The sequence below is a fragment of the Oncorhynchus keta genome, chromosome 21 (genome assembly GCF_023373465.1).
Source record: "Oncorhynchus keta strain PuntledgeMale-10-30-2019 chromosome 21, Oket_V2, whole genome shotgun sequence".
Lineage (NCBI taxonomy): Eukaryota > Metazoa > Chordata > Actinopteri > Salmoniformes > Salmonidae > Oncorhynchus > Oncorhynchus keta.
In genome coordinates this window covers 35929867-35944454 of record NC_068441.1, presented here as the reverse complement: position 1 = coordinate 35944454, position 14588 = coordinate 35929867, and the positions used below count along the sequence as shown (strand labels likewise).

General features: G+C 42.1%; 2 protein-coding genes across 2 annotated transcripts in view; both read right to left on the bottom strand.

Moving 5' to 3' along the window:
• znf76 (zinc finger protein 76) overlaps window positions 1-4763 on the bottom strand; it is a 30638-nt gene extending 25875 nt beyond the window's left edge. Inside the window, exons 1-6 of the mRNA XM_052473782.1 lie at window positions 2824-4763; window positions 1762-1861; window positions 1548-1631; window positions 1359-1436; window positions 973-1163; window positions 566-751 (exon numbers count right to left, since the gene is read on the bottom strand). Of these exons, the coding sequence (XP_052329742.1) occupies window positions 566-751; window positions 973-1163; window positions 1359-1436; window positions 1548-1631; window positions 1762-1834 (612 nt within the window). The 5' untranslated portion in view covers window positions 1835-1861; window positions 2824-4763. The remainder of the gene's footprint in view (window positions 1-565; window positions 752-972; window positions 1164-1358; window positions 1437-1547; window positions 1632-1761; window positions 1862-2823) is intronic.
• Window positions 4764-5123: 360 nt separating this feature from the next.
• On the bottom strand, window positions 5124-14553 carry LOC118400506 (bombesin receptor-activated protein C6orf89 homolog). Its single transcript, XM_035797439.2, has 8 exons — window positions 14289-14553; window positions 13452-13739; window positions 12920-13085; window positions 12659-12807; window positions 12327-12475; window positions 9540-9675; window positions 9306-9429; window positions 5124-7935 (listed from the first exon to the last, which is right to left on the bottom strand). Exons 2-8 carry the CDS (start codon window positions 13638-13640, stop codon window positions 7853-7855), a joined length of 996 nt encoding a protein of 331 aa, XP_035653332.1. The 5' UTR covers window positions 13641-13739; window positions 14289-14553; the 3' UTR covers window positions 5124-7852.
• Between the last annotated feature and the right edge of the window lie 35 nt (window positions 14554-14588).

Below are 14588 nucleotides of genomic sequence, written 5' to 3'. Positions count from 1 at the left end.
AGAATATTGCTGAACTGAAACAGTTTTGTACAGAGGAATGGTCCAAAATTCCTCCTGACCGCTGTGTAGGTCTGATCCGCAACTCCAGAAAACATTTGGTTGAGGTTATTGCTGCCAAAGGATTTTGCACTGTGAATGTTCACACTGTGTGTTCAATAAAGATAATTGTGTGAGTGTTATTAGTTTAAGCAGACTGTGTTTGTCTATTGTTGTGACCTAGACAAAGATCAGATCAAATTTTATGACCAGTTTATGCAGAAATCCAGGTATTTCCAAAAGCTTCACATACTTTTTCTTGCCACTGTATGTGTGTGGTATCTTAAGGTGGGGTACTGTGGTCCGAGTGTCAGTGTGTGCTGTAGAGGGTGTATGTGTGTGGTATCTTAAGGTGGGGTACTGTGGTCGAGTGTCAGTGTGTGCTGTAGGGTGTGTGTGGTATCTTAAGGTGGGGTACTGTGGTCCGAGTGTCAGTGTGTGCTGTAGAGGGTGTATGTGTGTGGTATCTTAAGGTGGGGTACTGTGGTCAGAGGGTCAGTGTGTGCTGTAGAGGGTGTGTGTGTGGTACCTTGAGGTGGTGTGCTGTGGTGTAGAGACGTCCACAGCCCTCGTAGTCACAGCGGAATGTCTTCTCAGCCGTCTGCTGACCCTTAGGGGAACCCCACGACCCCATCACCTGTACAATAGGCTCTATGTCCTGCAGTCCATTGGTACTGCTCATGGTCTCATCCACCTCCACCTCAGACCCCGTCATCTGGGGAGAAAACAGGGGAGAACAGAGTTTGAGAGCATTATATTGATTAAAAGTACAACATGACTTATTCCACCAGAAGTAGAACTGCATAGTATCTGTGAGAGAGAAAGACACATGGGGGGGGGGACTGAGCGTTCAAGAAAAATAACTAAAAAATAATTTACAGGAAACCGTGAGTGACAGAACACATGAGTGATACAACAGCAGGAAAAGAGCGAGACCTTGGCGTAGTTCTCCAGGGTGGTGATGGTGTCTGTGTCCACGGTGTCGTCTGTAGCTAGCTCCTCCAGGCCACCCCCTGGCTGCAAAGTCAGGATGGTGCTGCCAGTCTGCAGGCCCGAGGGGTGGTGGATGTACGCCGTGCTGCCATCCTCCAGCTGCACCGCCTCCACCGCACTGGGATCATACCCGTCTGCAGGGGTAAGAGGTTAGATGGTCCTCTTTGAAAATGTTTGAGATGACTTCCCTTCCATCCTTTGCAGAAGTAATAATAACTGATGTGTGGCTGGATAATGATAAAACAAGATGATGATGACCACCCTATTGCTTCAACAAGCCAACCTTTCCTAGAGTGGTGAATACAGCATCTGGTTAGATGCTAATATACCTTTGGGTGTGTGGTGGATGTATGCCGTGGTCCCGTCCTCCAGCTGCACTGCCTGGCCGTCCTCAAAGGGCAGGGGCTCTGGGGAGACGACAGGAAAACATCATCAGGAGAGGTATGAGCTCACAGAACACATAAAAGGTTATTCACAAACCCTCCGGCAGACATGTTGTTCTGAGGGTGTACACTGACCTTTCTGCTGTACAGTAACCTGCTGAATGTAGGCTGTAGTACCATCCTCCAACTGAATAGTATCGCCTTCCACTAGGTTGCCATCTGATGAAATCAGTATATTGTTGATATCAGTGGCAGTCATACATACTCATACTGGTGAACATGTAAATGTTAGCTTTGAGTTGTGCATTTCAGAATTTTTTTGCAGTGTGTGAACGTGTGAGTTTGTCACCTTTGATGGCTTGTTCAATGTAGGCTGTGGAGCCATCACTGAGGGCAACAGCCTGCAATCCCAAACTCTCCATCCTTCTGCTCAGCTTCAGATGCTCTTTCTGACAATAAGAGAGAGACAGAGACACATAGCTACTGAAACTCCATTGCCGAGACAGGCAGTTGCTATGAGCTGACACTCTCCTACTACACACACACACACACTATGGAGGATCCCCAGCAATCCTGTGTACTGCTGCATTGTGTTGTTTATTATGTAGCTACTGTCCTAACATCTTGCTCTGTAGCAAGGTTATATTCCCTGGGTCAGCTGATGTGACCTCAATGCAGTGATGATGACCTAGCGGTTGTGTGGTAGCTTGACACCTCAATGAAGAGAAAGGGAGGTGAGTGATGCGTTCCCAAAACGTGGCTGGCCTAGACACTCAGGTGCATACACTATTATGTGTATGCACCTAGGATAGGTTGAAGATGAGTCTATGGGTGGGGGGGATTTATTTTACTGTCAATGGACATAGCTATCTGCTTATGATCAAGTTTCTACAAGGGTTTATGGCCATCCGGTTGTCCTGTGCTATTATTGAAAGTTTAGGTAGACACAGGTCAAGAGACACACTCTTGCCTGCATCTAGCTGGTATAGGGTGTAATCATTATCATCCAAGAGTTGCAAACGAGAGTTTCTATTTGACAAATTCAGGTATGTTTATCCCTGTTTTGTTCCGGTTAAGAATAGTTTTAACAGAATCGGAGGAACAAATACACCCCTGATCACACGTAAACAGAGTACACTTTCATAGCAGCCACGTTGTATTCCTTTCTCTTACCTTCTGGACTTTAATACACAACACATCAGCGGTATGTGACCAGTTGAAAGACAAACCGCTACACAGCTACTGTACATCGTTGTCACCATATTAGCTAAAGCAATGTCATAGTCAGCATAGCTAATAGAACTAACGCGTTAGTAAACCCGCTACAATCATGCAGTAACGTTCGCGTAGTCAGTAAGCAGTTACACAGGCAGGCCCCAGTGGCAATAAATTAGTAACACCAAAAGCTTACCTTGAGTTGGAAGAGTTCCAGTGTTGTGTTGGAAAGTCATAGCCAGCTAGCTAACATAGCATCCCTCTGTTTGAGCAGGGTGTTTCAGTAGGCTACACTAGCTAGCTGTATTTGCTAGCTAAGAGAAACTGAAAGTGCTTCTTCATTTTGGAAGAAATCAATTTGTTCAAAACTGTTCAACTATTGTCTTTCTATCTCTGTTGTTCTGCCCCTGAACAAGGCAGTTAACCCTGTTCCTAGGCCATCATTGAAAATAAGAATTTGTTCTTAACTGACTTGTCTAGTTAAATAAATATATATTTTTTAAATGCTCCAATATCTAATGGAAAGCCTTGTTATAGCAACAAAGGGGACCAACACCACATTAATGCCTGTAATTTTGGAATGAGATGTTCGACGAGCAGGTGTCCACATACATTTGCTGTATTAGTGTACACCGAGTGTTGCAAAAGATTAGGAACACCGGCTCTTTCCATGACAGGCTGACCAGGTGAATTCAGGGAAAAGCTATGATCCCTCATTGATGACACTTAAAATCAGTGTAGATGAAGGGGAGGAGACAGGTTAAAGTTTTTTTAAAGACTTGAGACCGGTTGTGTATGTGTGCCATTCAGAGGGTGAACCTTTATTTAACTGGGCATGTCAGTTAAGAACAAATTCTTATTTATAATGACGGCCTACACTGGCCAAACCCAAACGACGCACGGCCGGTTGTGCTACTGCCTGGATTCGAACAACGGTGTCTTTAGTGAAGCACCTAACACTGAGATGCACTGCCTTAGATGGCTGCACCACTCAGGAGCAAAAGATTTAAGTGTCTTTAAACAGGGTGGTAATAACTTCAATACTGCTGGGTTTTTCACACTCAACAGTTTGTGTTTATCAAGAATGGTCTACCTGCCAAAGCACATCCAGCCAACTTTGGGAAGCATTGGAGTCAACATGGGCCAGTATCCCTGTGGAACGCTTTCGACACATTGTTGAGTCCATGCCCTGACGAATTGAGGCTGTTCTGAGGGCAAAGTGGGGTGAACTCAGTATTTGGAACGCATTCCTATTTTTTTCTCCACTCAAATCACATACGTGTTTAACATATGTTATTGCGGGTGTAGCAAAATGCTTTTGTTTCTAGCCCCGAAAGTGCAGTAATATCGAACAAGTACACTCAGTATATACTACAGGGATCTATCTACACTAGAGCTAATTGTCACTGTACCGGTTTAGATGGGTTCTTTGTTGGTAATGAGAGGTTTGTGAATGGTTAAATTCCTTATTCTACAGCTGGTTACTGTAGCGGACCTAACTCCACTAAGCAGACCACACAGCTAACGTTAGCTTTCATCCGAGTCAATAATTACTGGGAATATAGTATAACAATATGCCATGAATCCTATAGTTAATTAGTCAAGAAGAAATGTGGACTCAAGTCAATTTCAAATGGCAAGCTAAGTTAACTGCTTAACCAACAGGCTAGAGGTCGAGTGACAGCTAGGCATCAAGTAAGCTAACGTCGCCATTACACTGAAAGGTAAAGTTAGCTGGCTGGCTATTGGTGCTATGGCTAGCTTTAACTTCAACAAACACATTTCCTTCGCCAACTAAGTCACATAACACCATAAATTACCCTAATAGTAAATAGCTAGCGCCACAACTTTGACTACGCTTACAATATGTTTTTTTGACGTGACTAACTAGCTAAATAGCTAAGGCGCACGGCAGTAGAAATACAACCAGGCCTCATTCACTACAACACGTTTGCGCTTGAATCAGACATTTGCAACGCAACCGGGTTACTCCCATCGGTAACGCCGATAATCGATCCCTAACAAAGCGTTTTCTATTTCTTGATATTTCTTCTCAAACGCTAAAGAAATCCAGAAAATCACAAGCTCTTTATTTTTCCCCTCCATATCCCCCATTTTTATATCCCATCTCTCCCTCGGTTTGACAAGTTGCAGCGCAAACTGGGATACTCACCTCCAGCAGACCGCCATGCACCAGGCACCACAGAAGCACCCGGGAACATGAATGGTATGTAAACGAGTTGGATCATTACACCACCAGTCACCAGATTGATCTAGGGTCAGTTTTTGTCGTACTGACCTCAATGGTGTTGTTCCCGGGGTGCGTAGGACTGGTTATATATACTTTTTAGGATCAGCAATTTCTGCAGGCTGTTCAGATATGTAAAAGGTGAACATTTACTTCTTGAAAATATGTAGCAGTAGCCACATAGGAAAAAGCCCTGAAAGTACTTACTTTTTGTCAATCTCTGCATATAACTGACAAGCAACACAGCACACAGTAGAGCAGAAAACATTTATTTATAAACATTATATAAACATTCAGCATCTGACAAGAGTGCAGAAAATCAAACTATTTGATATAATGCTCTCTGATTACAATCCAACACAGATTATTGCACATTTTATAAGGTCTCATTTTATCAAGGGATATCTGAAAATACAATGGTCAAATCAGTGTGGATTTCCATGACACCTATTAGACACGCACACGTACGCACACACACTTGTTTTGGTTGTGTGTGTAAACCTTGACTCACATTGCAATTTGATCACACAAAGCTATTATTCAAAGCCAATTTAAACAAGTTGAATTGTCTTAATTGTATTTTCAGCTGGTGTACAAACTGAAAGTAAAAGGCACACAAACAAAATGTAAGAATGGGAAGAATAGAAATCCAGCACATAACAGCTCTACTACCAATTCTTAGACTGGCTTTCAATGAGAATGACAGATATATAACTCACATTTCTATGTGAATTTGGTCAGGTGGCCCAGAAAGTTAAATATTGCAGCTTTAAAGCCAGCCTGTTTTCATCAAAGTATCCAGTGCAGCCTGCTTGAAGGACAACATTAGTAGTAGTCTTAACCTTGCTAACAGAAAAAAATAAGAATAATTTAACATACTCTAAGTAAGGCGTGATAAGAAAAAGGCAAGCTTGAACTCAAGGCAAATGTTTCAGGATTAGGAAGGAGATGATAGCGGTTGGTGAAAGCTGAGGGACTTGAACCACAAATATACTTTGAGCAGCAAAGACAATGATAAAGATCTCACCCACCCAACTGGGCTTCGAGTAAAGAGATCAAACACCACCCAACTGGGTTTCAGACTGGGTTATCCACCCAGAAAACTGACTCAAATAAGGACATTTTTGGCACTATCCTCAGAGTTCATACAAAGGGAATTGGATATGTGTACTACCAAAGAACAGTTGCATTCACAGTATGTATATATACACAATATGGCAGTAGTACATGCCAATACATCCCCAGTCATGAAGTCTAACTGTAATAACCACTGTTAATAGTTTAGGCTTCAATACATGGACATCATTTGAACATGACAAAATAATAAAAGCAGCTCTGATAACAGAATTCCCTTGAAAATACACAGGTACCTTCTCAAATAAAGGAAACACCAACATAGTGTCTTAATATGGTGTTGAGCCACCAGAACAGCTTCGATGAGCCTTGGCATAAATTCAACAAGTGTCTGGACCTCTATTGAAGGCAACATTCTGCCACGAGAAATTCCATAATTTGCTGTTTTGTTGGAGGAAAACGCTGTCTCAGGTGCTGCTCCAGAATCTCCCATGTATTCAATTGAGTTAAGATCTGGTGACACACCACTTAAACCCCCTATGCTCCTTTGAGACCCTTATTTCAAAGTCACTGACATCTCTTCTTCTAGCCGTGGTAGATAATGGGCAACTGGGCATTTTTATACATGACGCTAAGCATGATGGGATGTTATTTAATTAACTGAGGAACCACACCTGCTTTCAATATACTTTGTATCCCTCATTTACTCAAGAGTTTCCTTTATTTTGGCAGTTACCAGTACATAATCACATTGTTATTGATGCATTGAGAAAACCAAAGTGACAAGTCTAAAAACAGATTTACTTAAAACGGTGACAATGTATAACTTAACAATATGGCCATATCTTGACATTGTGTAAAATTGTGAATTCTGAGAGATTAAAACTGTATAAATATTATGTTCAGCAATAGAACAGGATCAAATGTCAGAACGGCGACAGTGTGACACAACATCAAACAATGACATTGTCAACAAGTTCCGGATAGCTAAAGTGCTTTACATGGGCGAATGGACGACAGGGGACAAAAGCAGAGACAAAACAATAAGTGAAAAGAACATTAACATACAGCACTTAAAATTATGGCACAAGCACTTACCGTCAACTATATATTAAATACAATTTCTGCACTTTGTTATCAAAAGCAATTCACCTTAAATGTCGAAATCTATTTTACACATCCTCCTAACCAACTGTCATTGTTACACTAGCAGCGACATGTTGAATTTAGATGAATACAGACCAGTTCATAAGTGAGTAGATGAGGGAGGACAGCACTGCAAAACTGTCCAATTCTGGATGTGATTTGATCGCAAAAAAAAATACATAACCGAAATAATCTTGAACATTCCAACTGAACACAGCATAGGAGCAAAGGCCTTCTGATGTTCCAAAAAATTTGTTCAGTCACCCTCTCCATTTCTCTTCTTTGGGCTGCATGGGAGAACGTTCCAGCCTCTTCCTAACCAACACACATCTCCCTGTGTGGTCCCTCCCTGATTATAATCATCCAGTTACCGCAGATCTGTGAAGGGATATCAATGAAGAGGCACAGGTAGGGGCTAGAGATGAGTTTGATATTAGGCCAGAGAGGGGTGAGGTTTAGGGATTGGTTTGGTATTAGGCAAGAGAACAGTAGGGGCTAGGGATGCGTGTAGTATTAGGGGAAACTCTTCAGTCTCTTTTGTGCCTGTGGAAAGTATACTTTTCCAGACCTAGAGAGGAGGGTGGGACAAGCCTACAAGGGACAGTTAAAAGGTCCAATCACAGGAAGTGATATATTCTCAGCCAGTAAGAAGTCTGGACTGGAGTGAGGGTTTAAGAGTTCTGGATGGCAAGTCCAAACCCTCCATCCTCCTCCCCTTTACTCCCATTCTGTCTCGTTCAGTTTTTCCTCTCCTCCCTCAGAAAGTGGAACCGTCACAAACAATGTTCTGGTCTCGGCCGGGGAACAGCTCCATCTGCCAGTAGCGCGGGTCAGCATATACTGGCAGGGTCAAAGCACAAAGGTCAAACTAAATGCAAACTTGTATAGGTCTATAAACAAAAGTTTTTAAAAAAGGATTTTGTTACAGCCTAGCACAAACTAGAGGTCCACCGATTATGATTTTTCGACGCCAATACTGATTATTGGAGGACCAAAAAAAGCAGATACCAATTAAATCGGCCGTTTAAAAAAAAAGTATATACATCTATAATAATGACAATTACAACAATACTGAATGACCAATGAACACTTACTAACTTAATATAATACATAAATTAAATAAATTTAGTCTCAAATAAATAATGAAACATGTTCAATTTGGTTTAAATAATGCAAAAACAAAGTGTTAGAGATGAAAGTAAAAGTGCAACACGTGCCATGTAAAAAAGCTAACGTTTAAGTTCCTTGCTCAGAACATATGAAAGGTGATGGTTCCTTTTAACATGAGTCTTCAATATTCCCAAGTAAGAAGTTTTAGGTTGTAGTTATTATAGGACTCTCTCTCTATACCATTAGTATTTCACACAGAATAACACACAGAATAACACACAGAAATGAGCCTTAGGTCATTAATATGGTCAAAACCGGACACTATTATTTCAAAAACAAAACGGTTATTCTTTCAGTGAAATACAGAACCGTTGCGTATTTTATCTAACGGGTGGCATCCATAAGTCTAAATAGTGCTGTTACATTGCACAACCTTCAATGTCATAATTATGTAAAATTCTGGCAAATTAGTTCGCAACGAGCCAGGCGGCCCAAACTGTTGCATATACCCTGACTCTGTGTGCAATGAACGCAAGAGAAGTGACACAATTTCCCTAGATAAATTCATGTTAGCAGGCAATATTATTAAAAATATATACTTGTGTATTGATTTTCAGAAAGGCATTGATGTTTATGGTTAGGTACATTCGTACAACGATAGTGCTTTTTTCACAAATGCACTTTTGTTAAATAAGTAGGCTGTGATTCAATGATAAATTAACAGGCACCGTATCGATTATATGCAATGCAGGACAAGCTAGATAAACTAGTATTATCATCAACCATGTGTAGTTAACTAGTGAATGTTAAGATTGATTGTTTTTTACAAGGTAAGTTTAATACTAGCTAGCACCTTACTGTGGCTCCTTGCTTCACTCGCATAACAGGTAGTCAGCCTGCCACGCAGTCTCCTCGTGGAGTGCAATGTAATCGGCCATAGTCGGTGTCCAAAAATGCCGATTGTTATGAAAACTTGAAATCGGCCCTAATTAAATTGGCCATTCCGATTAATCGGTCAACCTCTAGCACAAACACACCATATTCAAATAATGAACTAAAAAATAAACACAGTATACGTGTAAGTACGTTTGTGTTCTCACCCATATCTCCCGGTCCCAGCCAGAGGTTGAAGGAGCTACAGTGTTTTTGACAGCGGTGGACAGGGACCACTCGAACCGTGGGTAGCCCTTCTCCTACCACCAGCCAGCCCAGCACACGCACCCCCTAAAACACACACAATACCACTGTACCAACATGCTGCTGAATCACACCAAACACCATAACAACAAACATGCATGTTTGTATATTTGGGCTGTGTTAGAGGCCAGACTCACTCTGCTCTGAGAGTTGGCATTATGTGTAACCATGCAACGCTGCAGTGTTGTCCCAGCGCTATCCAGTAGAGGACATAGCTCAGCTTTGGGGAACAGCCACCTCAACACCTTCTCTCTGGCACCAGATGCAAACCTCCTAAGGAGTGGAGGGCGGAGGAGAGGTGATTTAGTCAGATGAGAATAACAGAAATGCTTCCTTGTTTTCTTTCCTTGGAGACCTGTTTTTAAAGTGACCAAGTCATGCTCATTACAGTGCAGTCAGAAATAGTATTCAGACCCCTTGATTTTCCCCCCACATTGTTACGTTACAGCCTTATTCTAAAAAAAATATATATTCCCCTCAATCTACACACAATACCCCATAACAACAAAGCCAACAGGTTAGAGATTTTTGCTAATGCATGTTTATTTTTAAACATCACATTTACATAAGTAGTCTGACCCATTAGTAGGTACTTTATTGAAGCACCTTTAGCAGTGATTACAGCCTTGAGTCTTCTTGGGTATGACACCACAATTGTATTTGGGGAGTTTCTCCCAGTCTTCTCTGCAGATCCTCTCTAGCTCTGTCAGGTTGCTGTACAGCTATTGTCAGGTCTCTTCAGAGGTGTTCGATCGGGTTCAAGTCCGGGCTCTGGCTGGGCCACTCAAGGACATTCAGACTTGCCCGAAGCCACTCCTGCATTGTATTGGCTGTGTGTTTAGGGTCGCTGTCCTGTTAGAAGGTGAACTGTTGCCCCAGTAGGATGTCCAGGGTAGGTTTTCATCAAGGATCTCTCTGTACTTTGCGTCGTTCATCTTTCCCTCAATCCTGACAAGTCGTCCAGTCCCTGCCGCTGAAAAACATCCCCACAGCATGATGCTGCCACCCCCATGCTTCATCGTAGGGATGGTGCCTGGGTTCCTCCAGACATGACACTTGGCATTCAGGCCAAAGAGTTTAATCTTGGTTTCATCAGACCAGAGAATATTGCTTTTCATGTTCAGAGTCCTTTAGGTGCCTGGCAAACTCCAAGGGGGCTGTCATGTGCCTTTTACTGAAGAGTGGCTTCCATCTGGACACTCTACCATAAAGGACTGATTGGCGGAGTGCTGCAGAGATGGTTGGGTTTCTGGAAGGTTCTCCCATCTTCACAGAGGAACTGACCAAGGCCCTTCTCCCGCGATTGCTCAGTTTGGACGGGCGGGGCCTCTAGGAAGAGTCTTAGTGGTTCCAAACTTCTTCCATTTCAGAATGATGGAGGCCACTGTGTTCTTGGGGGCCTTCAATGCTGCAGACATTGTTTTGGTACTCTTCCCCAGATCCTGTCTCAGAGCTCTACGGCCAATTCCTTCAAACTCATGGCTTGGTTTTTGCTCTGACATACACTGTCAACTGTGTAACCTTATATAAACAGGTGTGTGCCTTTCCAATTCATGTCTAATCAATTGAATTTACCACAAGTGGACTCCAATGAAGTTGTAGAAACAGCAAGGATGTTCAATGGAAACTTTCAACTTTCAAATCTCATAGCAAAGGGTGTGAATCATTATGGAAATAAGGTATCTGTTTAACATTTGCAAACATTGTTTTCACTTTGTCATCATGGGGTATTGTGTGTAGATTGCTAAGGAAAAAAATAATAATTTATTCAATTTTATAATAAGTCTAATGTAACAAAATGTGGAAAAGGGAAGGGATCTGAATACTTTCCAAATGCACTGCATGTGTGTGTAGTTGTGTGCCTGTGTTTATCTACATATGCACGCACACACACACACACCAGGTAGCCTAGCGGTTAAGAGCGTTGTGCCTGTATCCCAGAAAGGTCTCTGGTTTGAATCCCAGAGCCAACTAGGTGAAAAATCGATGTGCCCTTGAGCAAGGCACTTAAACCTTAATTGCTCCTCTAAGTCACTCTAGATAAGACCCAGGGTGGAAATTGTACTTTTTGTTCCAATGGCCACTGTGGCATGCAGATCAAAACAAATCTACCAGTCACTCTTATTTTCTTACCAGCCTAAGTGTTTTTCATCATAATCACAAATGACAGATGAGTATGCTTTGTAATGTGGAATATTGCTGAATTCAATTTCATTTTTGTGACCTGTCTTTTAACCAATGTATGTCAAATAAATCATTTAGATACAATAGTAAAAAGTAACAATTCTACAACTGAAAATCAACAATCAACAAGTGCCTTCCCTGCCACAAAATTCTGAGTGATACGACTTGTTAATTATTATTACTTCAGGGTACATATGTTTATTTATGAGCACACAAATAAATTCAGGAGCACAATTAATTAATTGTGTGACTGTCTTAATGATAAGACATGACTAAACATTTATGAATAAAAAGGTTTTTGCAGTGTTCCATGCTCAATCAAGCACAATGTACCCCCAAATATTTGAGTGATTAGGTGACAATTTTTCAGCTGCCCCTTTAAGGGCAGGCCATTACTGTGGTGGCAGCACTCAGTATCTGTCAGGGATGAGATTGAGAATCTCTGTGTCAGACAGTTGCAGAAAACACAAAATAATATTGAACAACTAGCCAAGAAACATGAGGACAAAGCCACACTTTAGTAGCCTTTCACGTCAATTTGACCAACTTCTACATTTGGGCTTCGGTTTAAAATAACATTTAAATACATATTTAAAAAATGTTCCCAAATGCTGTGTGACCAGCCGCCAATGTGGCTGGTGATATTTTTACCCGCCAATGCCAAAATCTACCCGCATTTGGCGGGTATTCATTTCCCAATCTGCTAAATGTCTAAAATGTCAAATGTAATGTAAATGTACCAGAGCAGAGTAAAGTTTGCGGGGCCCTGTGGAAAACCCTCATCATGTGACAGTAGGTTATCTTCCTCCAGTAGTATACTCATGGAGCTGGAGTGGGCTGAGAAGAGCTCCTCTAGCTGCTGCCTCTGCAGACACAGAGACTCCCCACCCTACATAAAGACAGAGGACATATGTCAGGCACAGCCGCGAGACTAACTGCTGATGTTAGCTAAATGAACTAGCTCAATAAAGATCATTCTGTGGTGGATCCGTAAACAATGAGCAGACTTGACCCTCACTTTCAGGGAAATTGTTGTTTTTCAGTCTTTCTTTATTGTTAGTGGTGGTCGTACCTTGAGCAGCACAGGCTGTGGACCTCTGCGCATGGCTGCAGACTCTCTGAGTGTCTCAGGGACCTCCAACACAGAGGACACCTCAGCACAGCCAGAACAGTTGACCAGGCCCTGTCGCAGAGCCCCTGCACTCCACCACTCATGGAAACCTACAGGAGAGAGAGAAGCTGCTGTTACACACACTGGCTAGGAACAAAGACCCATTGTCTATAGTGAACAACTATGAATAGTGTCTAAAATGGTGTTTTAGACTTACTGTACCTTGCAGGTTGTATTTCTTGGCAATGGGCAGAGCCAGCAGTCTGATGTGGCTGAGGGGGGAGGACCAGTTATGTCCCCCCGTGTACGTCACACCTAGCTGGGGCCGAGTCTGGGGATAGGTGAAGGCCAGCACCACCACCACCAGAAAGCCTACTGCTACCACAAACTACAGTATGGAAAAAGAGGAACTAGTGAGAGGATGGTTCATCAATGCAGGGATTGATATTAAGGGTTGCCTTATTGACCAGGGCAAGTGACCTGAGCAATCTTGCAAGATGAGCCTGCTCTGTGGTTTCCCCATTGGGTAGGTGATTGTGTTTTACTGATAACAAACAAAATGCAAAGAATTCTAGCAGTCTGTTCTTTTTGGTTCCTCCCATGTAGGTGCAAATATCCACTTTAGATTTTTCTGCAAGCAATCAATCAATCTTTGGGCAACCCAAAAATACTCCTGACTTTCCCGATGGGCAAGTGCATTTTAGACAGTCCCTGTGTATGTTCTTACATGAGTGTGTGTGTGTGCGCATCTTACCTTGATGGTGGCTCGAAGGATGGGGAATTGTGGTGGATCTCTTCGAGGCTCGTTGGTCTCCAAGACTTGTTTGATAAACTTCTCGATCTCCCTCTCTGACATGCCATAGCGATACCCCGACTGGCGGAGAATATCGATGCTCTCAGACAGCTTGTCGTAGATGCAAGGCTCACTCAGTGTGGTGCCCATGGCAAACAATATGGTCCAACTGATTTCAGTCAACAGTTAATTTAGGAGGACAGTGCCTCTAGCCTTCCGGTTGCAGCTGCGTCACTCATATTGTCTTCCCTGTTTGAAGTAGAAGAGGTTGGTAAGACAGCACTTCCAAAGCCCCAGACAGAAGATACACAAACAATCCTGATTATTTGGCTGAACATGGCATTGGACTGTGGTCAAAACAGACACCGTGTCAATGTCAACACATGCATTCAGAGGCCCATGTGAACTGTGTGCAATAAGTAGTAATTTGCATGTGTGAACAATATCAACAAACAATTGAGAGGTTAAAAAAAGAACGTTGGACAGAAGCTAAACAGGCAGATAAATATTTCCTTAGAAATCCACAATGTACAGAACGCATCTAACGTTACTAAGTTCAACTCGATGTCAATCTAACCATTGTATATATTTATGTTATTCTAACGTTGTCGTTTTACCTTTATCATACAGTGAGTGTGCCAGCGACAGCAGTGGGGTAAACAAATAAACAATGCTAACGTTAGCTAGCTAATTGGCTAGGACCCTAACTTAGCTGTTCTACCTTTAACAGGTATAGCTAGCTAGATTTCATAAGATCATAAGGAAACGTCATATTTCAAACAGTGATCTTGAACTCACCGTTTAAAAATGTTATTTTTTTATTATTTTATTTTTTACAGATCTATTGTCTCGTTCATATTTAGCTTGGTGTCGACCAAGCAACCTTTCCCACTTGCCTGCTGTTTGAGAATTTGCGGTCGTCACTAGTTACCACAGCCTTAAAGTCATAACCACCTCCGCCAATTTCTACCATTTATCTTCTTAAAATCATATTTTAAACATAACTTTAATCACACTGCAAATCTTATGCCTAACCCCAACCTAAATGTTTGTTTTCATAAACTTTTATGATAGGCCTATAGACAATTTGACTTTGTG